This window comes from Alligator sinensis, unplaced genomic scaffold (assembly GCF_000455745.1).
Source record: "Alligator sinensis unplaced genomic scaffold, ASM45574v1 scaffold1107_1, whole genome shotgun sequence".
NCBI classification, from domain to species: Eukaryota; Metazoa; Chordata; order Crocodylia; family Alligatoridae; genus Alligator; species Alligator sinensis.
The window spans coordinates 350,570-376,342 of NW_005842787.1; the positions used below are offsets into that span (position 1 = coordinate 350,570).

General features: G+C 42.1%; 1 protein-coding gene across 1 annotated transcript in view; it reads right to left on the reverse strand.

Annotated features, from left to right (window-relative positions):
- LONP2 (lon peptidase 2, peroxisomal) overlaps positions 1-25,773 on the reverse strand; it is a 78,462-nt gene that overhangs the window by 30,423 nt on the left and 22,266 nt on the right. Inside the window, exons 7-10 of the mRNA XM_006034971.3 lie at positions 21,363-21,504; positions 4,909-5,059; positions 3,576-3,702; positions 2,575-2,708 (exon numbers count right to left, since the gene is read on the reverse strand). Coding sequence (XP_006035033.2) covers positions 2,575-2,708; positions 3,576-3,702; positions 4,909-5,059; positions 21,363-21,504 — 554 coding nt within the window. The remainder of the gene's footprint in view (positions 1-2,574; positions 2,709-3,575; positions 3,703-4,908; positions 5,060-21,362; positions 21,505-25,773) is intronic.

The window sequence follows — 25,773 nt, forward strand, 5'->3', positions numbered from 1 at the left end:
ATGGCTCTCATTCAGAGCAGAATGACACAGAAGCCAGAGTTTTTCTATAAGCAAGACTATTAACCCATCATATTGTAGTTTTACCATTTATACAGATCTAAGAGGGCTTTGGTAAAAAAATACCTACCCACACTTCTCTTCTGACCTCTGGAGAATCATCTAATATTGCTAGACATGAAAGACTAGTTCTTTAATCTACTACACCTGCTAGCCCCTAGAAGGTTATTTTATGCAACAAACTCTTAAACTATCAATGTTTAATTGGACTGAATGAACTTTTCCATACCAAATAAAAGACAGGGCTGGTTAAGGGAGTTAAACCATATTAAAAATGTGTCTTCTGTTCACAAATAGCAATAACTTATTGCTGTAGCAATAAGTTAATTGCCCTGAACTTCCATGCACTTTAGTACAGCAATAACTTTTCACAAAGGTGCATTAAATCTGATTGTTAACAGGTTTACAGTGGTCTGGGTCACAAGGAACAATAAATCATCATCTGCATATAGGGGGAGGAAGAAGTGACTCACTCAGTGGCTACATCTACATATGCGCTTAACTGAAGAGTAGACTAATTAGCTGCAGAATAAAGTCACAAATGTAGCGACAGTACCATCTTATGCCAGGGTAATTTATCGTGATTAAAGGCACATGTAGACTCTGACTGCATGCAGCAAGTTCTAAAGAGTTACTGAAGATCTAGGGAGATCAATATGGACTGGTACTTAAAGTCTGAACAACAAAAAGTCCTAGTACTTACAGAGCAAAGGAATAAAATTTCCATCCCAAATGTAACCCTCTGAGAAGTAATTATCTGTAGATTTCCAGCTCTTCCTTCAAACAATTAAAATCAAGCGCAAACTATTAACGAATTACCATTTCTTAGGTCACTATCTGAGTTCATTATTCATAGGAACAACCCCCTAAATTCTTCACAATTATGGTGCCTCCTTGGAGAAGCACACAAAAACCCTAACACCTTTCAATGTCCATAAGCAGTCTCATATTTCAGCATGTGACCATACAACAGTGCCATTGAGAATTAGCTAAGAGCTGGTAGACCATCACACATAATGGAACTGTAAAGAAGAAACTCTATAAAAACTGGAACCAAAGCCAATGCTCAGCTCAATCTTTTCATTAAAATGAACAAAATAACTTGTGCGAAAGATTATCTAAATTACCAACTTAATTCAAGTGAGTGCATATATAAACAGGGGTCTACCTAACTTAAGGAGGCAGCCGGCTGATTTTGTGGGCAGATCCCAGGGCCAGCTGCCATTTTCGCGGGCTGTGACAGGCATCCCCAGACCTATGACTGGTTAAGGGGACCTGGTGGCCCCACTCCTCACCACTGAGTGGCTGCAAGGGCTGTCAATCATGAGGCCCCACCCCTCCACCTGGAGAGAGGTGGGGCCAGCTAACAGACAGCCCTCTCAGTCAATCAGCTGTGAGGGGCAGGGGCGATAGCCATCTTGCTAGCTGCATAGCAGGCCACAATGGCTATGAAAACTGCTGGCTCCCCAGATGGAGCCAATATTTTACATTCAGTGAGGTTCTTTCTTTTCCAATATGCCCACCAAAATTGCAGAGCCTGCCATTTTTTGTGGAGCCTACCCAAATTAATTCATGGCTTCCATGAAAATCATGCAATCACAAATTTGGTAGGTCCCTATATATAATTAAATCTGAGAGGAAAGAATAATATCTTCTGATCTAACACCCTAACAAGAATTAGAACACTTACAATACATGTTCTAGGGCACTGATTCTCAACCAAGATACTGCAACACCCTGAGTGTCTTGTCTTGTGACATCTGGTGTTATACAATGTTACCACCATTAGGTTTGCAAACATGATTCACATGATCAACCCTGAGACTTCAAATAGGAATTCATAGTGTTAAAATATTCTGACTTGTTGGGTCTTTCTGAGTTCTTTGCAATAGAAGAATCACTCTTATTATTTTTTCTATAATCAAAATAAGTGAAAACTAACAACTGGAATTTTCCAAGTCTAAAAAGATCAAGAACCACTTTATTAGAGCAGTGACAGGCCAGACTTTTTGCCTAACAGGCCAGATGGATGGTGTCTGGTTTGTCCATGGGCCAGATCCAGCTGGTGGGCCAAATTCAGTGTGCGGGGCAGGCACGGCAGGGCAGGCAGGGCCCAATCTGGCAGTGTGGAGGGGGAAAGGAGCATGGCCCAGCCCCAACCTGGCCATGCAGCTTTGGTACTTTGGGAGGGTGGGGGGAGGGGGAAGGGTGAGTAAGTACTAACTGCTGTTGCTCCCCTGCCACCAAATTGCTGGACCTGTGTGGAGCCCCACAGGCTGGATACCATGGTTACAAAGGCCAGATTTGGCTCATGGGCCAGGGCTTCAGCACCCCTGTTCTAGAGATTGATTCATTAGGATGAATTTAAGAGCTGTTACTCTACAAGAAAGCTTTGAAAAGCAATGCAGGTAGGCAGAAATATAGAGTAACGGAGTGATGGATCAGGCTCAGTACTGAAGAGACTTTTGCAGTGAACACAGCTTACTTTTAATAAAATACATTAAAGGGAACACAAACCTTCTCCTTCAGTCACTTCAGAACGATCTGACTTGGTTTCCTTGTGCTGCCCTTCTGCTACTTTCACAGCCACTGCTCTGCAAATCGCTCCAAGCTTTCGATCCAAAGAGCGGACCCCTGCCTCTCTAGTGTACCTACCAACAAAAAAAAATTAAAATAGATATAGAACTGAATACATTTAAATTTTAAAAAAATATCTCTGCCTTTGCAGACTATTACTATCAAAAGGTAGCTTAGCATTTCAACAAACTTTGGTTCCACACACCTCAATGCACTTCCAGTGTCTTCCACCAGTTCAGTGGTTGGCCCTCTTTAAAACTGTGGCAGCAGACACAGACAGCATGTACAATACTTCTAAAAATGATTTTAATAGTAAGATAAGGATTTAATATAGGTGCCGACCATCATTCTAACAATTTCTCTGAGTTAAAGTGTATGTATATAAAAAAAATAAAAAGTCACATTAGTTTCTTTTTTTTTTTTTTTTTTTTTTTAAATCTACCATGAAAGAAGTCCCTGGATCCTGACAGGCTCAACATCTGGGGCTCTATATTGGAAAGAAATACCCCCAAACAGAAACCAAGTAAGACCTGTTACCCCTTGTTTTTGCCACTTTAAATTAGTATCAGAAAGGGTAGGGAAGTAACTTTTCCAAGATATAGCAGGAGGTTCAAAAGGCATGTAACAAAAACATGTAATAAGTAGTGTATTTATATAGCGATTCCTAAGGATGACATTGACAAGCTGTTCCTAATCTATATATAAAATTTTCATTAAAAAAAGAAAATACTGTTCTGCTAGATAACGAGTATATAAACAGTGTGCATACTGCATCTCTGTGACAGCTGAACTGAGATGTACCATGCCTGTTGCTATTTAGGTTACAAGGAATCCCCTACTTAATGAATCCTGGAGAAACAGTCTGTGCTGTTAGCTTAATAATTTACTAGCCTGTCAGAAAAAAAATACCTAGAATGTAAGAGGAATGAATGCAGCTTTACCTGGTGATGATATCCAGGGTAGTTACTTGGGGAATCTGGATCTGTTGAGGTGTCAAGCCATGCTGTTCTAGCTGCTTAGGGATCAAGTGTCTATGAGCAATTTCTATCTTCTCTTCCTGTGTATATCCTTCAAAATAAAGCATTGTGTTCATTTTCTTGTCTATTCCATACCAAACTTCTCACTAACTCTATGTGCATGATATATAAATTATATATACAAACTATAGGTTCACTCCAGTGGTTTGACTACACTTAAAACTATATCCTGTAAATAAATCAACACATTTCTAAATTATACCCTAAAAACCCTCAGCTTTAGAGTCCAAAGAAAAAATAATTTCTGCAGTAATTTCATATTTATCTACAATACTTTACTGCTGTTTTGCTGCCCAACAAGGAGCATTTTTAAACTAACTATATCCAAGTGCAAAATGTTGAGGGGGGAGAGAGGAAGCCTCTGTTTATGTAGGCATGGCTAATTCTTAGTGAAATTATGCTTGCACGGCATTTTTAAAGTATGATAAGTTATATAAAATGGAAACAGACATATAACTACCTATTTCTCAGTTATAAGTAGCAATTAAATAGTAAAGGTTGGTAGATGTCTAAAGAGTATCTTTTTTAACCCATTCGAAATTAAGCTTTGATCCTGAAAAGATGAAAAAGTAGAACTTGGGTGAATAGTTTCACTGAAGCCAAGGGAACTATTTATGTGACTAAAGTTAGTATAAGGTATGCCTTTCCTAAACTAGTCATAAATTTTAAGTATCAGAATAAAAAACATAATAGAAAAAAGAAATTATCAAGATAATCCTGTCCTCTTAAGAACTAAGACACACTCAGGAAAACATTAAGTGGTTAAAGCATTGCATTATGTAGAGGAAATAATATATGCATTATATAAAAATATACACGAGGAATATATTCTCAGAATTTCAGAATAACAGATACAAATTCAAACTTTCCAAGACAAAAACCAAAAGTTCTCTTTCCAAGAACTTAAGAAGGAATTGTTAGCAAAACAGCCTGGACACGTATGAGTTAATTAAAACACATCAATAGTGTCTAAGACATTGTGCCTCCATACAAGCGGGCCTAGAGTTTCAAGGAATATGTTGAACTCCAACTCCCATCTTTTTTAAAATAAGGACCTGCTACAATGTCTCAGTATGGACAGCCAAAACGGGAGACACCCAATTGGTACTTTCTGAATGTTTTCACAACGGAGTCTCGTTTTCCCCATGCCTATCTTAACAGAAATGCATTGTTTAAGGAAAAAGGTACAGGTTCAGGCCATACCACAGTCATCTTAGCAAAAGCACTTCAGTGTTACCTGGAACCTGAATGACCTCCATTCTATCAAGCAGAGCAGGTGCAATGGTAGCTGTAGTGTTGGCAGTTGCTATGAACAGGACTTGAGACAGGTCAAAGGCTACATTTAAGTAGTGATCAGTGAAACTATGATTCTGTTCTGGATCCAGGACCTTAAGGGAAAGAAATACAAATTGTTGTTATTGCTCCATTGATAGTAAAATGCGCACACTTTTCTTTAATTATATCTTTTGTGTTATTTGCATTTACAGTATATGCTTTTACAATCAAAGCACTGATGTCAAGATTTGCCCAAGGAAGGCAGGCAACATCAGGCCCTAAATGTAATCCCTCATCTCCAACATCCTGTCCAGCTGTTTCAGTTATTTGTTACTGGATTCTACATTGCATGGAATGATAAATTTGTACCAAAAATCACTTAATTAAAACTCATGCCTAGTTTAAAGTAATGACAGTGGAAATTAATCCTTTCCAGACACACTTTCAGTATGAATATAATCAGATAATATGAGAATGTTAAACACTGCCAGAATTCTTCGTTCAAAAATAGTAATATAATCTGAAATTCCTGAAACATGATAATTTCTATACAACACAAACAGTGTATTATGACTCGCAAACCACAGTAAACATATCGAATTTACTTCAGCTCAATTCTCCTGGAACTGCTAGTAACTTACAAAATTAACTGATTTAAAATCTCATATAAAAGCTTTCGTATGTATTAGTCTTTCGCTTCCTGCTTGGCCTTTTTAAGACTGTTACATAATCTTCCAATCCTCATTTTTTCCCCTTAAAGTTGATGCTGATTCTGCCAAATTACAGTGCCAGCAACAGTACCAAGTATTCTAGTGCTCAGAAGCAACCGGTTCCCAAAACTGAACCCCACATTTAAGTGACTGCTCCATCACCAGTCTCCCATGTGACCTAGCTATCTTGCTTCAAAAGAAATAAGATGGGAGCTATTAAGGGCTACAACAGTGAATTTTTCAGACACTTTGGACAGTTTGTGGGTGGACTAAAGGAAAAAAAATAGGTTGTGTTTTAGTAAATGGTTTCCTAAGTCTCTCCAAGATAGTTTCAGCCTTCAATACCAAAAATGTATATGCTTCCCCCCCAAAAAGTATACTTTTCCCCCCAAAAGTCTAAACTAGGTGCTAGTCTCAAGTCTCAGGACATGAGCATTTTGCATCTAATGCAATTTTTTTGAACATAAGATTAAAAATGTCTTCAATCTGCTCTATATCCATTCAGGAATATACTATTTGTCCATTAAAACCAGGAGGGGCATAAAGAAAGGTCACACTCTGCACAGCCATTGTATGGTTCATAAATCAAGTATTGGGCTCAAGTTTTTTTCTGATGTAAATGGGAATTACAATGCTGACTTCAATGGATTTTTTTACTGATTTCAATAGTGTGTCAAATTCTTTTCTATTTTACAGTTAAAAAAATTGATGGACAAATAATCTTACCTCAACATTTACGGTTCCACTGCTAATAGTGATACAATGCAGAATTAAAGCTGTTTAGGTAAGCTTTACATTGTCCTTGCACACCTTTGAATGATTTGGGTTTTCTTCTAAAGCAGTTTTATTTTTTTATGTTTTAAGCAAGCTATTTGTCTGGAGGACAGGGTAGATTCTTGTAGCTGTAACTTTAACATACGTTTGGGGGGAAGCGGGGGGGGGGTTTGGCCTAGAAATTTCCATAGATTAAAAAAAAAATCCTCCCTGCTGGGGGTACCTGTATTGCTTTCAAACCAGAATCAGCAACAGTCATAAACTAGTCTAGGCCTGTAGCAAAACAATGACCATCCCTTTCCCCCTCTACGTACAAACGCCACAGGAGAGTCTACCCTGCCCACTTCAGATGTGCATGCACGTTTGCCCATTTCATGTTTTATAGCATACATGTAACTAAATGGGTAACCTGATGATACCAGCTAGTTCCACCAGACTTTAAACTGAGAGGAAAATTCAGCTTTTTGCCTCAGAGCAAATCTCTATACAAATTTTAAGCAGCTTAAATTCTAGTAACAATAAAAGTTAACTTTAATATGTTCACTGATTTGTCTTGCCATAGTCACATCATTTGAGCTTCACATGCCTGGCCTTTTGTAAAACAGAGAGCAGAGAGAGGTCACTGGTTCTCAACCTCATGGGACTCGAGGCACCCCTTGGTAGACTCGAGGTACTTCTAGGTAAATGCCAGCTCTTAGTTTTCATTCATTTTTTGACTATAAAAAAATAATAGAGCAAGAACTTGGTCAGAATATTTTTTTACAGGATGAATTCCTATTTCAAATCTGTCCTTTCTAAAGGCCTAAATTTCTGTCCAGAAAAATACCCTAATAAAATACTTCAATGTGGAGAACTAGAAGAATTCTTCTGATGCCTCTGCCTCGAGGAACATTTCCACAACCAAAATGAATCCACTTCCAACAACAACCGATCCTCTGACAACATTGAGGAAAAGATCAAACCCCCCCAAAACATCAGATTGGACACCTCACAGTAGATGAAACTCTAACCTTGACTGCTATATTGATGGCTTCAGGGAAAGAATGAACAATGAAATAATCAACACCACATGCCACCATAACAACCTCTCCCTATCAGAGAAAGGCCATTGAATCTCTAAGATCTAACCACCAAAGAATAATAAACCAGCAGATAAAGGAGGAACCAGTAATCTTTAACCGTGAAGACAACATAAAAGAAGCCAAGAGACACCACCTACTACAAAGAACTACAGGCAGATCCTACTCCGCTTTTAACCTTGAAACTCAAAAATACTAGCAAATCCTTTCCTTCAGAACTACAAGAAAAACTACAGACCTTGATTCCCCCCCCACCTAAGCCAGGGACTTTTTACATGCTCCCTAACATCCACAAACAAGGGAACCCTGGCAGACTTATCATACTCAACCACACAACCCTAACTAAGGAAATATCAGGTTTCATCAAATCAATCATAAAACCACTTGTCATCCAAAGAGCGAGTTTTGTCCAAGACACTACAGACTTTCTATGAAAACTTAAAAATATAGATCACCTTCGCAGCAACACACTCCTAGCCACTGTGGATATTACCAGCTTATACACCAACATCCCACACCAGGATGGCATCCAAGCCTGCCTTACATACCTACAAGAGCAAGATGACAACTCAGAGTACAAACCCAAAGATATTACTGACCTTATACACTTCATCCTCACACAACAATTTCACTTTTAATAACCAACACTTCCACCACACCATGGGCACAGCTATGGGCACCAAAATGGCCCCACAGTATGCCAACCTTTATATAAGCCATCTGGAAAAAGAATTCCTCAGGGACTGCACCATCAAACCGTTGCTATACTTAAGATATATCAATGACATCATCATCATTTGGATTGAAAACCTACAATCTCTGATTGAGCTCCATCAGAAATCTAACAATCATCACCCCTCCATCCGACTATCTCTTGAGTACTCCAGCACCAACATCTCCTTTTTAGACCCAATGATCAGTATCCAGAATGGTAAAATACAGACCACATTATACAAGAAACCCACAGAGCAACATACATATCTGCACAGAACCAGCAATCACCCGAAACACACCACAAAAGCTGTGATATACAGCCAAGCCCCTGGATACCACAGAATTTGCACTGAGGAGAACACCCGAGATTGCCACCTCACAAATGTTAAAACGGCTTTCACTCAACAAGGACACTCCTCCCGAGAGATAGATTGCACCGGGATACCACGTAAAGAATTGCTACAGTACAGAAGGAAAACCCCCGCGAATCGCACACCGCTGGTTATGACATACCAGCCCTCCCTTGAACCTATACGGAAAATCCTCAAACAATTGCAACCCATACTAGAAGTAGACCCGATTCTTAAACAGATCTTCCCAGAGCCACCCATCCTAGCCTTCAAACAAGCACAGAACCTCGCTAACCTCATCACCAGAAGCAAGTTTCCTACGGTCCAAGACACAACAAATGGACCCAGACCATGCCAGGACAAGAAATGCAAAACCTGCCAACACATCTTCACCACCCCCTCCACAATGACTACACCCCACACCAGAGCCATCATCATTCCTGGATTTTACAGCTGCACCTCCAGAAATGTAAGCTCTCATCCAGTGCACCAAATGCCCTGATGGAAAATACACAGGAGAGACCAAACAACAGCTGCGCACCAGAATGAATGCACACCAGAAATCTATTAGAAACAAGAATACCCAATTACGGATGGGGGCACGTTTCTCACAAGAAAACCTCTCAGTTCTAATCCTCAAAGGGAATTTACAAAATACCTTCTACAGATGAGCCTATGAACTTCACTTCATCAACATCCTGGATACAAAAAACATAGACTAAATATAGACACTGGATTTATGACATATTATAATCTCCCTAACTTTTGAGTCTCTAGGTACCTCTCCACTATTTACCTGCTACATTCATCCCCCCCTTCTACCCCCTTCCCCTCCCCCCCCCCACCCCTCCCCGCCGCCCGGCTTCTTTACTATTCATTCCATCCAAGAGGAGCACACACCAAATGCAGATGCTTCCTCAGTCTGACAAAGGGCTTTTAAGCCCAAAAGCTTGCTAAGAAAATTGTTTCCAGCTATTTAGTTGGTCTAATAAAAGGTATCAGATTTACCCAAATAACCTTGTCTGCCTATTTGAAATCTCTGGGTTTATCTTATGAAGCATGCTTGCACATGTAACAGCACTGTGTGAGGCCCCCCCACACGAGAATCACTGATACAGATGCTAAGGTAAGTTATTTGTTCAGTCACTCGCCTTTCCTCAGTCATAGCAGGGAAGGGAGCAAAACCACAAACACCCTCTGGAAGCTGTGCAAGGGGACTGCACAAAAGGGTATCAGAATTGGAAAAAAGTTCCTTACTTCCAAATACCTGTCAGCTTTGTGACCGGAGTAGCTGAACCACTTGGAAAAATGGTCCAGAGATAGCACAAGATGTGTACAAAGAGTGTGTATCCACTGCAGCCCAGCCCAAAAAGTTGGAGTACTAGTTAACATTATTTAAGGCAGCATTAGCCTTCTCTCTGCATTTTATGACCTTCCAACAGAGAGGTCACAGTGAACAAATCTCTCAGACCACAGAGTAGTCTATTTGCTATGCTCACAGTACCCAAGACATAATTAAGCAATGCAGAAAAAACCTGGGGGCATAAAAAAAGCAAAGCCTCCATTTGCACCTCACAAGGCGCATGTGATATTTTTATGCATCTATTTCTTAGGTTTTCACAGGTATGCAAATAGCTACTACCATAAAGCCCTCAGAGAAAAAACAAAGAGTCATCTATCCTGCACAGAAACAGTCTCTATTTTTTCCCCGAGACCCAGTGTAAAATAATAGGTTTAAGTGCTCAAGAAACTGGAGTATTGGTATAATATATCAATGATCAAAGTCTGTTTGGATTTCAAACTTTCAGGAGGATGCACTAGAGAACTAAGCAGGCCAAAGAGAAACTTAGATAGGCAAAAGGATTTCAATCACATGCACACAGAAGGAATGAAATTAAACCACCAGGCTTTTATTCCAGTTGAGTGGCTATTAGTGGGGATCTCCATTAAGGATACTGGAGAGAGAGGAAACTAAGGGTAATTTACAGTTCATTACCGGATAAACTTGGGACACAGACAATCATTCATAGCAGCCACACACAACTCAAGCTTACATATAAAAATATAAGCAGAATAAAATTGGTGACACTGAGAATGTAATGTTAATTAATACTAAATTAAAATGGAAAACAGAATATCACCAATTTTAATGGCTCATAAGCACCATTAGTTCAGTAAGCACCAAAAGAATGCTACTTACTTTCAAGAGAGCACTCAGAGCAAATAATGAGGAAAGGAATTAACTTCTTCCTGGCCAAACTCTCATTTCTAAGCATAAATACTGACATGCCCAGAAATTCTATCCACCACAGCTCCTAAGAAACTATGTTACATACCCACTACTCTCAATAAACTTTAATATCTGTAAAGCCCGTATACAATACCGCAATATGTATTCTTTATTCATGCCAAACCAGGAGGTGCCCAATTTTAAGGCTAGGGACATACATTTAAAAAGCCAGAGCCTGAACTGATTCAACCGTTGCACGTTAGTCTAACCTGCCTAGGTTGAATTGGTTTGTAACAGCACAAACATATGGACAAATGCCTGTAGTTGCTCAGGCCAGGTGCCGGGGGTGCTAGAGCACGCCCTCAGCCGCATGGAAGCTGTGCTGGTAGGTGTGATCAGTCTGAGCTGAACTGGCCAGAGAAGGGTTTAATTCCCCCCTCCCTGTCCCACCCGCAAGCACCCAAACTGGGTTTGCTGGGCACTCCCCTGTCACTGCTGCAGCAGCGGGCCCCTCCCCTCTACCCCCACTGCCCCTGGGGGACCGCAGCTGGGTCTGCCTGCCCCGACTGCTGAGGAGCGGCAGAATAAGCCCCCTCCTGTCCCCTCTGTCGGATGCCAAAGGGAGGGTAAGTAACTCCCATCCCTGCTCCACCCCACCGAAGGGGACCTGCTGGCTGGCGTCTGGCTCTGCCAGGTTGGGGCTGGCAGAGGAGCGGGCTTCCCCAGCCAGCTTGGAGGTGTCGGTGGGCCCCTGCCCTGTGCAGCACCTGGGGATGCAGCTGCAGAAGCAGCTGCAGGCTGGCCGGGGAGCTGTTCTGTCCCCAGCTGCCACTATCACAGCCATGCCACACCGCTCTGGGGGGTGGGGGGGAGCTTCCGCCCTGCATGTGGAGCTCCAGCTCCAGGATGCCTTGGAAGACAGAAGGTGCCCGGATGGAAGGTTTCAGTCCAAGGGCTGCAGCCAGAGCTCCACATATGGGCTTAAGCTGCTGGGCTGAATCCCCCTCCCCAAAGAGGCTCAGGAGTGGCAGGAATGGGAGGGGGAGTAACTGCAGTAGGCGAGGGGAAGCTGGCTTGGCCCACAGGGCTGTTTTTCTCCCCTTGCCTCCAGCTGTGGCTCCTGCCGCGCCATGCAGCACTGCTCAGGGCTACAGGGCTGGGGGAGCTTTCTTCAGCCCAGAGCCTTCAACCTGAACTGGGCTGAAGGAAGCTCCCCCAGCCCCAAGTGATGCTGTGCAGTGTGGCAGGAGTCACAGCTGGAGGCAAGGAGAGAAAAACAGCCAGCTTTCCCTTGCCTGCAAGGGTTACTCCCCCTCCCAGTCCTGCAGCTCCTAAGCCACTCCAGGAGGCATGGGGGGGAGGGGGAGAGGGGGGGCATGGGGAAGGGAAGCTTCAGCCCAACAGCTTCTGCCCTGTGTGTGGAGCTCCAGCTGCAGCCCTTGGACTGATGCCTTCCACCTCGGCACCTTCCAAGGTGTCTGGGAGCTGGAGTCAGAGCTCCACATGCGAGGCAGAAGCTCCGTCACCCCTCGCAGTGGTGTGGCACCGTGTGGCCATGGCAGCAGCAGCTAGGGACAGAACAGCTCCGTGCCTTGGCCAGTCTGTAACTGCATGTGCAGCTGCAGCCCTGGGTACTGCACAGAGCATGGGTGTGGTGGCAGCAGCTGCCAGGCTCAGGGCTTGCCAGCACCTCTGGGCTGACCGAGGAAGCCCGCTCCCTAGCCAGTCCCCACCTGGGGGGGCAGACAACAGCCAGAAGGGCCCCTTGGTGGGGGCAAGGAAGGGGGTTAATCCCCCTCACTCCAGCATCCAGCAGAGGGGACAGGAGGGGGCTTATTCTTCCATTCTGTGGTGGTCAGGGCAGGCAGACCCAGCTGCAGTCCCCAAGGGGCAGTGGGGGTAGAAGGGAGAATATACCCCTCCCTGCCCCCTCTGCTTCAGGGGGCCACACTGGCCAGCCACTGCAGCAGCAACAGGGGAGTGCCAGGCAGACCTGGATCGGGTCCCTGCCGGTGGGACAGGGAGGGGGGAACTAAACCCCTCTGGCCAGACCCCTGCCCCTGCCTGTCCCTGCTCCAGCTGGGGAGCAGAAGGGCAGAAAGAGCCCAGCTGGGATGCTGGGGTTCTCTGATTTAAGCTAAACCAGAAAGAGGTCTGGGACAGACATTGCATAAACTGGTTTGAGTCAAATCAGTTAAGTCTGATACTACATTCAACCAGGTTTCTCTCAAACTGGTTTTGGCCATTTTGAAACTGGTTTATGTGCACTGAATGTCTGTTCTGTTATAGGTTTACACCAGTTTCTGATCACTTAAACCAGTTTGTGTGTAATGTCTGTCCCTAGTCTATATCAAAGCAATTTAAGAAAGAGTTATTAGTACTTTAAAGTATATTTGCCTCAGCCTTGCTGCCAATTTGGTGGTTTTACAATCATGTTTTCTTATTAGTCAAGCTGTCTCTCTTTCCCATGTTGTTCTGTGAACAACATAAACACTGGAGGAAGACTGCAAAATACTGTCCAATATACAATGTAAACAAATTTTAAAGAAGACCCTTTTCTCTGATATTTTTTAGTTAAAGTTATTTTCAATATTGTAACCAGAGAGTTGGGCAAAGGGTGGGCTCTGAGGTTCAAAGGAAAAAAGGGCTGCATCAGGAAAAAAAAAGTCAGGCTTTCCAAAGTCTCCTAAAGAGACAACAACAACAGCACTGCTCTGAATTATTATTTTTTTTAAATGTCCAAGCTCTAAAATTCACAGCTCAGCTGTGGCTCCCAGGACCTATAGGTGATATCTACAGTAAGGAAGATGAAAGCCCTAGCATGCAATGGGGTTCTCAAGGCCTACCAGCTCTCTCTACTGCAGAGCCAAAACCAACCCCAGCTAAATTTGGGGCCCCCGAAGTTGGGGCAAGGAGTCTGGATATCCTGGAAGGACTGGTCTGAATTATGACAGGAGTTCACTGAAGCAATGACACATCTACAAAACATTATTAGCTTAAATGAACTGACATTTTCTGGAGGGGAAAAAAAAACAAACCTGGTTTGTTAATAAATTCTAGTGTAAGAACAGCAGACAAGCAAGTCTTCTGACAGAAGTTTCATTAACTCACTATCATTTACGTTTCAAAGGTATCTTTTGCTTGACAAAAGTATGCAGGATCAGGGACAACATAAATAAAGTGAACATGAAATGTTTGTATCCATTTATGTGACATGAGCATGCACACGGAACACTTGAATTAGTGTGCGTGGTTCTATGAAGATAGTATCCTGGAAGTGTGTATTCTACCCTAGCAAAAGCTTACTAACTCTATGTGCAATTTTGGCTTGCTCCAATTACAGAAAGAGCACCATAAAAAACACACACGTGCGTGTGCGCCACTAATCTAACTAAACCAAGTACACTGTTAATTACCTGCTCAAACGTCCAATTAATCTAAAATCAGTCTTCTTCAATTTGAGACAAAAAAAATGAATGCACACAGATATTATATGCAAAAGTAGACAGCTGCACACACAATTCAGGTAGTATGATAATCAGCTACCCAATCTGTAGAGGTTCATTCTACCAGAGAATGTGCATCTGGTTCACTGTATTTATATTAGTTAAAATACCTAAGAGTCATTGCTATACAGTGACATTAAGCACGACAATGAAAACCGCAATAAATTACCACTGTTATGAAAGCAAAACTAAAGACTTAAATAATGAAGTGTTGGCTTCCTATTGCTATTATTACTTCTTAAGTGTGCTAGTGCAACACTTACAAGTATTTAAGCTGTCAGTGAACGAGTCATTTTTCACTACTAGATGACAACAACAGTATTTACATGGATCACTGCAGTATTAATGTGCTGTCCTCCAGTTTCTGAATTGTGGATTATTACACAACAGATGAACTTTTAATTTTAGACACATCTGCCTCCTACCCACACCTGTCTACTACCTTCATTCTAGCTCTCCCTTTAAATTATTACTGTGCTTTTTCTTCCCGCGTGATAAATTATCAATGCTATGTTGACATGAAAAGTTCTCATGTTACACATAACGGCACCCATGCAACTCCTGAGCAACTGCATATTGCTGTCAAGGTAATTTATCCCTCCCATTATGGAATGAATACATCCCTTGTCCTAGCAACTTGAGTTACTGCCATAAGCAGTGTTGATAATTAAAAAAAATTACAATTTGAACACTTGTCAGGAAACTGACTAGAAACCACTCAGAGTTAATTTTTGTTATTATAAATCCTTTGCAGTTTTTGAAAAACATTTTAGTTTAAAAACACATCCCACTAATTCTTCATGACTGCAAGATTTTTTTAATGGAAATACAAACAGAACGGCTAAGAAGCAGGTTGTAAGTGGAATCATTTTGACTTATATTATTTGAATAGCAAAACATTCCAGTTTTGAAATCGTATTGATGTGCTGGACAAGCATATGGAAATTTACAATGCATATAAAATGCAATGTATCTGGAGCAGGGGCACTTTCATCCGGCCCGCAGGCACCTGCCAACCCAGCCTTTCCTCCCATGAGGGTGAGAGCAAGGTGCCCACATATATACCCCCCTCCCCCCAACATACTGTATTGAGCTTCGCTCCCACCCTTGTGGGTAGAAGGGCCTGGCCCAGCCAGCAGCAACTTCCGGGCAGGGCTCCTGTTGCCGCCACGGTGGGGGCACCTGCTTGGCTTCCCCAGCATCTGCTTGCTTTGGGCATCAGGTAGGGCAGCAGCAGGCGCGAGGCAGGGTGGAGCTGCAGCTGGGTGAAAGCAGGCAGCACGGAGCTGGGACAGCAGCAGCACAGAACCCATGGGGGTGGTGGGAGCACAGAGCCTGGCTGGGCAGAGTGTGGGTGTGAGGGGCAGGATGTGCTTCTTGCCCCTGTGCACAGTGCTGGCCAGAACTGCACACCACCAAGCACCAGCATGGGCATGAGAACCCCGAACATCTCTGCCTGCCGCCGCTGCCAGTAGCGGGGGCTGTGCGCCATGTGGGGGAGTGTGTGGGGGTCCCCACATCCCCTCCACCCTCCCTCACATGACACAAACCTCACACACCCACACCCTACCCCCACAACCCCCCCATATACACACCTGTTCTGGTGGCAAAGTCAGGGGTTAGGAGGCAGGACTTCCAGTCCTGTTATGGCAATCAGGAGGTAGGGCAACTGTCAAGGTGTGGGGCTACCCATGCAGCCCTAGACAGCTCACCGAAACTCATCAAGTGGCCCTTCAACCAAAGTAACTGTCTGCCCCTGATAGGGAAGGTTGATTATTCAAATTACATTGAAAATGAGATCTAATTTCTAAAAGCAAGGCTAGCACTCAGAACTTTCCTCTTAATATTTACTGTTTATCAACTATACCATTGGATTCAGAAGTTTCTTACTTGCTCTCCTGATCAACCACCTGTTCTGGTCATTTATCTTTTCATTTACTGCCAGAAGCCTTAAGGAATAACTGCCATTCAAGGGCACTGACCAATAATTCAATCAGCAATTATATATGAAACTCCAGGTGTGTACTACAATTATATATGAAACTCCAGGAATGTACTTTTACAAGTGCCTAACTTAATGTGCATTTGCCTAATGCGCATTTAGGCAATTTAGGTGCTCATCTACACATGCACACACTAAGGTGTGTTAACATGGTATGTAGACCGACTTGGGACTAAAGTTAGCCCCAAGTCAGTTGACATACACAGAATCATCATGCCTTAGTGTGTCTACATGTGGATTAAGGCACTTCAGCTATTTGTACCTAAATTTGATGCATGCTTTTGCAGGTATCAAATTTTAGGCGCGAATAACCTAAAATCACCATTTTTAAAGTCACATTAAGGGCACGCACATGTAGACCTGTGCCCTTAATGCGCCTTAAAAGTGACTAAAGCACCTTAAAATGGCACTTGAAGATATGCCTTCCTTATCACATTTTAGTTCTGACTTGGAAGCATATTTAATTATATGAAAATGATCTAAACAGTTTCTACAGATTTTCTTCATACTAAACAAATAAAAATCAACAATGATCAAACAATTAATTTTTATATTGCAAGTTTACTCTGTTGTTCCTTTTGGAGTAGAGCTGCTTTGCCATAGTATCTACTAATCTCTGCAGTACAGGAACAAAAAATATTTCACTACTAGAGAAAAAAAGATCTTATTTCCACGGGCAGCATTGGTTAGAGCTTACAGTTAAAGCTTTTCAAAGCAGCTTCAAATCCAGCCCTTGATTTTTTCTATACAATCATTTAAGCCTGCAAGTATTTCAATACATCTACTACACATGTAATTAACGGGAAGCAATAAACTCTGAAGCAATTCAAGCTGGAGTAAACTACTCCGGGGCGCAATGTTTACATACGTGCCTGGGACAGCAGCAATTTGAGCTAGGGTGGAGCAGGCCTGGACTGGTAGGGGACATGAGGGGGTGGGAGAGGTCTGCCCTGAGCTCCGGGTGGCATTGTCAGGCAGCAGAGGGGCTGACTGGGGCACAAGAGTGTTGAAAGCACAGAGCTGTGTAGCTAAGCAGCAGGCAGGAGTCTGGCCCCCCAGCTGGCTGGGCTGACCGGGTACAATTTACACTTGCAGTGAGCATCTACACATGCTTTTAATCGCAGTAAATTACCCCAGCACTAAGACAGTACTGTTCCCAACAGTACTATCTTGCGCCAACATTAATTAGTTTACTATGGCCTAATACCTTGCAAGTGTAAACAGTGACTTTAGTCTGCAGCTAATTCGTCTACTCCACAGTAAAGCACATGTGTAGATACAGCTACTGTGTAGAAATATAAAACTATGCACCCAGGTAGGCCTCACCTCTGAAGTGTACATTATATTCTTTTGAAAATAAAAGAGCCACGGGATTTTGAAAACATAGTTCCTAAAGGCATTCGCAGTATTAGTTAAATAATCTTTACTGGGTTTTAAAATTCATTTAAGTACACACATCAATCCTCCTCTCCACCCTTGCCTGTAAGCACATCTCATTGAATGCTTTTTAGGGCTAAGCTATGGGCAAGCATCTTAAAGTAAAATAAATAAAACTGTGATTTTTACCACATTTTTAATATGTAATGGAAGCTAACAGAAGATTCAGTTATATATAAATATGTGAAATTAAAAATCACCATATAACATTTCAAGGGGTTTTTCTGTCTGCCTTTAAGACATGAAAAGTCATCTTTTCCCCCCATTAGTAACTCTCCTTTGCCATGTTGTGTACTTCTAAAAAGCCACAAAAGCCAACACTACACTTATGTACTTAGAACATACAAGGCTAACAAAATACACTCTAACAATACATGTATATTTCATATGCATAATTTAAACATTTCCCAAGAAATTAGAAAGTTGGAAAATGATAATGCCAACCCCCTCCCCTCCACCCACCAAAAAACCCAATGTTTAGGAACACAGATGTCTTGCTAGGTTTCTCACATATATAAAGAGGCTTCCCTGTCCCAAAAATTTTATTAGCACAAAATCTAGATCAAGTCCCACGAATGTTTAACTCTGCCTATACACTCAATGTGATTTCTCTGCTTACAAACACACACTCGCTATCAAGCATTTGGATCCATTTTTATTTTCTTCAGCTTTCAACAGAGGTCATCTAAATTTAGAATAAATGTTCCCTTGTTGACGAACAGTAACTGGAAATAGGAAGACATTCTGTTTTGCTTAAGTAATAACTCCAGAGAAGCACCAGGACTAAAAACATATCCAGCAATTATTAATTTGCCTTCAAGTTCTGGGATAGGGTACATTTCATCTAAAATTTAACCCTCTACACTAGAACCACTGAGGATTATCACTATTATAAACTCATCTAAACATTAAGATGTTTTAGGGGGCTATTTCAGGTTAGCAATGACAGCTAGCCAGCAGAGAAATGATAGAAATGAGTTTGAAAAATAGATGCCCTGCTTAGCTGATCATTTCCTACATAACAGTCATACTCATCATTCAAAATGGACCTTCTAATACATACCAAAGCAGATAAAAAAAAAGCTGTATGTTCTGTTAGAGGAGGCAGAACATAAACTTCAGAACTTTTAAGTATCTGTGCTGGGTATACAGACTTAACAGGTCAGACAGGGTTAAAACTGATCACCAGATCAGTTACTTCTCCAGGTGCAACTTGGGTCCCTGGCAAACATTACACTTAAGATGTGGTTAACCAGTGAACCACATCTTACAAGTCACCCCTGGCCACATGTTCATTCTATTAATAGCACAATAAAACATGGAATAAGCCACAAAGTTGTTACACCTTTGTGGCTGTAACAACTTTGTGGCTGGTTCCCATCACATCTTAAACGAAATGTGTAGCCAAACCGGTGAGCAAACTAGTGCTCCCAGCCTCAGAAGTGCACTGCAGCTAAGGGCGCGCACAGCATGGCAGAAGGTGAGATTACTGGGATTGTGGATAAGATCCCACTGAACCTTTAACTGAATTCCTGTAAGGGGGTTAAGTGTCCAACTACCAATACCTGGCATGACAGCAAAAGGGGTAGCAGATGGAGGTAAGGAATAGACTTGAAGTTCCTAACCCAGAGACAGAAAGAAACCATAAAATGAGACAGTACAAAAGAGGGATTATCAGAGCATACCACTGGAAAAAAATATTCATTATCAAGGAAGGAAAGCCCATGGAAGTAGCAAGCAATTGTTAAGAGCATATGTTAGCTGCTTAAAACAAGGTCCTGGGACTGGAACCTGGAGGAGAATATGGACCTGGGTTCCCCTAACTCTTTCTCTTTAGGTGGAAAAATCTAGCCTTAAATATAAGAGGACATGTCCAAGTGAGCCCTCAGAACAAGAAGGGACTGTAAGCTGGGCATATATCTCACTACTGGGGTTCTGTGAAGCTCTGCCTCAAAGAGGACAAGACCAGAAATGCTGCTTCTACAGACCTACCCACAAGAGAATGCTTCAGTCCCTGACATCCATAGTCATTCATTCAAAATGAAAAAAGGCAAACATTCAGGGCATTTTTACACCTACTCTGGGAGTGGGGGGGGTACTTTAGAGTGTAGCACTGTCTCCTGTATCAGCATCCCTGAACTTCAAAATGGTGGTGGGGGTGCTTTAACTAAAGCTCATTGAAAGAGCTTACTCGCCACTTCAGTTAGAGTGGCCCCATTACCATTTGGAGTGCAGGGAGGCTGATGCACAAGATGCAGAGGTTGGCTGCAGCATGCTAATTAGCATGCTCCAGCAGACTTGATTCATTGATTAATTGAGTCTGCTCTGACATGCTGCAATTACAGCGCATCAGAGCAGACTCCCAACATGTCTACAGACACCCTCAGGCACGAGTTCTCTTTTAAGACAGAACATCAATCTCCAAACATTTAAGCAGTCTACAGACTTCACCCCCATAAGTGGGTTATAAGTGTAACAATGCCATTCATACATGTTGATGTGGCTTATGTCACTTTGGAAAGAAACAAAGAAAAGCAAGATCACTAGGAAACAAGTTAAAGATGTGGTAGTGAGCACAAACTTAAGGATATAAGAATGTCCATAATGGGTTTGCATGGAGAATGCAGCTGAGAAACAGATTTTCACTATTCATTTTTTAAAAAGTCAAAAGGTTCACATTCAACATCTAACCATCATCTGAGTAAATAATAGGGTAGAACAGACACTGAAACAGAAATAATTAGCTCATAAGATCATTCAACAACACAACGAAAAACAGAGAACTTTATTTCAGAAGTTAGGGAACAGTTCAACTGCTGGTAGTTCAAGCTCAAATGGCACAACAGCAATTTATACCAGACAGCTACAAATCACCTTGAAACGGCATAAGTTCTGTAGTATATGGAAAATGCTAACTAATGTACAAAAACTATTCAGCTTCTTCAAACAAGAAATGTAAATATAGAAGCATTTGTATCCAAGTAGGTGTTCACTAACTTATGCTATCCTTCTTGTCCAGGGCCACTTACCTTGTTATGGTATTAGCCTGTACCCACAAAAGCCTTAAAAATCACAAATAGTTCTCAGAAAAACACCCAAGAAAAATCCAGCTATTTATTGGGTAATGCATATGAGTTCTTCCACTTCAACTAACGCTACATTAATAAAACAATCTTTCCATTCAAAGACTTACATGATCTAATATACAGTACTTGTATATTTACCAGACTTCCTTTTTAGCTATAATTAAATTAAAAATGGACTCTTCTGCAAAGTTTAACACATTATTTTAAAAAATAACTTTTTTTTCCCTATATGCTGAAATCAACAGAAGGACTAACAGTTAGGCACAGATCACTGCTAACAAAAAAATCTATTCAGTACCCAGCAGGTACTGTACACAAGACACTGAAAAGTCCAGCTATCATCACAGATTAGCAATGCAGAAGCCATTTCAGCTTCTTTTTCATTCAGTAAAATTCTCCCTATCCCTTCTCCAAACCGACCCTCAATCTTCTTGAGAACAATATTTAAACCCTGATAATCCAAAATGAAACAATTCTTAGAAGTGACAGAGTGCAACTGAATGAAAGGAGGATTGTTTTATATCTCACCTCAAGCAAAGCAGCTGCAGGATCTCCTTGCAGACTCTTCCCCAGTTTATCAACCTCATCTAACAGGAACACTGGATTGTTAACCCCAACAGTCTTCAAGCCATTGATTATTCGGCCAGGCATACTGCCAACATAGGTACGCCTATGAGAAACAAATGGAAAAGAGTCTGGAGTGTGAAAGGGAAGGGGGAACAGTAACAACTAAAGATCAAAGGAGCAAACATAAGAATAAACTGCCTTATAGGAAAGCTTGTATAACACCCAACCGCTTTAACTAATGGGAAAAAAGTTATTCAAGCTTTCACTGCTGAATATATGTAACTTATTGTAACTAATAAAAGATGAGGTTCCAACCCCACACTGAAACATTTGGTCCAGGCCGAGAATGCATGCCTACAGTTCACAGGGTATGACCATTACATGCAGTTGTAAGGATGTCCCCCTTCCCTCCACCTTCTTTTCCACAATGAGGGCCCTGACAGACGTTAAAGTAAAGGTGCAATGGGATCTGATGTGGGATCCCAATAATTAAGCTTCCTGTCATGCCACACATGCACGGCAGGAGGCATGACTGTGGGATCCCACATCAGATACATTGCACCATATTGCTGGCCTGACCTCAGTAGCTAGCTCAACTCCCATGGGGATGGGGTGGAGGGCACCATATACTCCCCTAACTGGAACTCCAATCTGCTGACTAGGGCTACCAGCTGCAGAGTGCAGTCTCCAGCTGGGAACCCTGATCAGCTGTGGGGACTCCCAGCCCCTGGAGCACAGTCTTGAAAGGCTCCCCTATGCTTTAGAGGCTGGGCCACATGCTGAATTAAAGGTCTGACAGAAACCAGTCACAAAGTCACACAGTATGAGTAATGTTGTTGTTGTTTATTCCTCATTTTATCATGCCATTAATTGATTAAACTTGTGACCAGGTCACTAAAGACATGATTAACCAGTTAATCACATCTTAAGTGTAACATCTGTCAGAGGCCTAAGAAACAGATATCAGAACTTTGTATCAATCATTCTTTAAGGTTTAAAGACCTAAAGAATAATATACACTGTTACACTGACAGAAACAAGAGCATGTGATACAGTGCAGTAATGAAGTGAGGGCAGCATTCTACCTATGCTGTACATTGTGATGCCTACTGCAGGTGGCTACATCCTTAAACTGGCATCCAAGTCAAAAGATTTTCAATTAATTTCTGGTCAGATGTTACAAAACATTACAAAAAGTTAAATTAAATTAGAATAGCATACATAGAATGAAAAAATCCCTTTCTATTTAGGAACCCAAGTATTATTTTTATAGTGCAGCTAAGGGAATTATGATCTATATACATGTACACACATGCTGCTTCTGAATTTATCAGCCTTACTTGTCCTATAGGCGTATTCAATATTGCACGTTAAAAGGAGAAAATGCTGATGGCTCAGAAGAAACTGATACACAATGTGCTGAACTGAAGTAGCTATCTCATGACCCCCACAAAGTAGATATGCAGAACAGGCCTAAATGCCTTGTCACATGATCTGCATTACGCTGGCCAGAATAAACAGGATGACCTTTGGAGAGATGCATCTTAAAAACCATGGGAATAGTTTTAAAGCTACTGACAGCAACTTGAATTCCTTGAACCAAAGAGCAACTAGCACCACATCCTATGAGATTGTTAGAGTCTGTATTATAATTATAGAATCATATTCTCTCCTTCAGATAATTACTTAAAAGGCATGTGCAAGTTTATAAATGTTATAACAGGTTCACTGCTATTCTGTAGGCTCAGTAACTGCTGCATATATTCAGGCTCTTTAATCTTGGAAGAAACACAGAACTGCATAGACTGAGATTACAGTTTGTCAAGACCCAAAAGCTGTGGTGAAAAAAGATGAACATGGAAGCATCTATAAACACTTATGATAACTCAGCTTTACCACCATCTTAACGAGTGTTACTTTACAAGTCCCAGGAAGAGTGTGTTCTGAAGAGACAACAGAACAAAACAGGCAAAAAGAAGTGACCTTATAGCTAAAGAAGCAAAAACCATAATGAGAATATTTGGTATCAGTTCATCAGTCTATACATGCAAGACTTGTAATGAAAACTCTGGTGGCTGTACAGGGGACTTGCTTCTGTCTCTCCTTAAGTAGGTCTAGAGCTCAGAAAGGGCAAAATGGATAACATGGGCCTCATGAGCTCTTCAGGGGATGAAGGATCCTGTTCCTGCTCAAAACTTCTAGGTATAGGTGATCTAAATGCAGCAAAGCTGTTTCAACTTCAGCTTTGCTTCATCCAGCATCAAAATTAGGTACATTCAGTTCATTTGTATTACTACAGGATCATGCAGACGCAGCAGTTACAGTATAACAGCAGCTGTGAGCTTATAGGTGACAACTCTCCCTTCCCTTGTAAAGTGGCTACAAACTAAGTTTGTGCACACCCACTGCTGGTACCTAAGTCTCAAATCAGCAGGGCACTCAAACACATGCAGAAGTCCCACAGGATCAAGATCTAAATGCTGAATGGTTGGATAGGAGCCCCATTAAGTTTTATAACCTGTATTTCACTACTATTCCTTTCCTCACTGCTACCTTTTTAACAATCTTTAAGCATGCTGAATTAGTTCATCAACTTCAACACAGCTGTTTAATCAGCGTATTAAATTCCAACTTAAAACATACTTGCATTTATTTACATAATTTGATCAGTTAATGTGAAAGACTGCTTAAATTTACAGCCTAAATTTAACAGGTACATGGATATCAATTTACTTTTTCCATGCATTATTAGCTTTCCATAGAGAAAAGTAGATAGTCTATAATTCTGTGCCACAAACTGCCATCATTATAGCTGGACTACCCAACCTGGTTTTTTTACTGTATTGACTTGACAGACATTAGACCTAGAAGGCTGACAGGTCATGCTAGCTGTGCAAGATGTTAATACAGAAAGGTAGAGAACAAAGACATTACAGAAACTAAACGTGGTATCACAGAAAGAAACAGTTCAACAGTATTTTTTTAATTACAAATATGAAATAGATGCCCTTATCTTTTATAGACATAACTGGCAAAAACCTCATGCCTGGGTAAGTTCTTTGCCATATATGTACCATACAGCCAAACAAGCCTTTCAAAGGCATGCACTACAAATTATTTATGTATGGAACTTTGCTCATATATATAGTCTTAAGGAAAACTAATGTAGTCAAGTTGCTCACATACATGAGTGTTTGTAGGATAAAACTTTTAATGTTTGCTAGCTGGTCTACATGTTTTTCACTATGGTCTTCTTCTGGGTACACTTCTGGTGAAGTGGCAGCAGTCGGACGCGGAGTGGGGTGGGGCTTGCACGTGACAGCAGCGAGGGGTAGCGGACAGTGGCAAAGGCCACCGCATGTGAGCTCCCCCCGGCATCCAGCCAGTCAGACAGCGCCTGTGCAGACCACAGAGGGGAGTCAACACCCTTGTCCTCCCCCCACCCCCAGCTCCTGGTAGGCGGCAGCACGGGGTGGTTGATGGTGGCACTCCATCCCTACCCGCCCCTCCTAGCCCCTTTCAAAGTACCCCGGGGATATGTGTACCCCCAGTTGACAACCCGTTGTAGAGTGTGTCTACACAAGGACAGCTCTCTCTAGCATAGAGGTGATCAACCCCCAGTCCATGGACCAGTTCTGGCCAATGGAGTTGCATCTTCTGGCCCACAGGGCTCCCCACAGACCTGAAAATTTGATGGTGAGGGAGTGGTGGCAGCATTAATTGTTACTCCCCTGCTGCCAAATGTTCATACCAATGAGGAGCCCTGCAGTCTGGATAGCATGGTTCTGTGTGCTAGATTTGGATGCAGTGTTGGAGTGGCACAGGGCAAGATCCAGCTAGCTCAGGGCTCAATTCAGGCTGCACAGGGCCCAACCCTGTGTCCCACCCCCATGGACTGGCTCCAGACCACTCATCCAGTTTGCAGGGCCAAACGGTTAAGCACCACTGCTCTAGCACCATCCACTGTGAAAACATGTCCAGTTCTTCCTGCTTCTACACATGCCTCATGGCAGAAGAATGCCACGCAGTAAGTGCTGACACAGACACAGGGCACACCCAGTACCAGTCCAACCATGGCAACATGTTTTCCATATGCAGTGCACACAGAACAGGAACAAGCAAAAGGGACATGCTTTCCGTGCAGTGCTTCCTAGCACAGTGTAGTAGACATGGCTCATGGTCAAATCTCTTGTGAAACTTGCATCTCTGAAATACGATGACAGGCCTGAGTCTTCCCTGACTCAGCACTTTTATATTGGTGCAAATACTGAACTGCAGAGCTTAATTCCTAATTGACATTGGTAAGAGGGGAAATTGGGGTCTCTATCCACACATTACACAAGTCACTTTATGACCTTGTTTCTATGACACA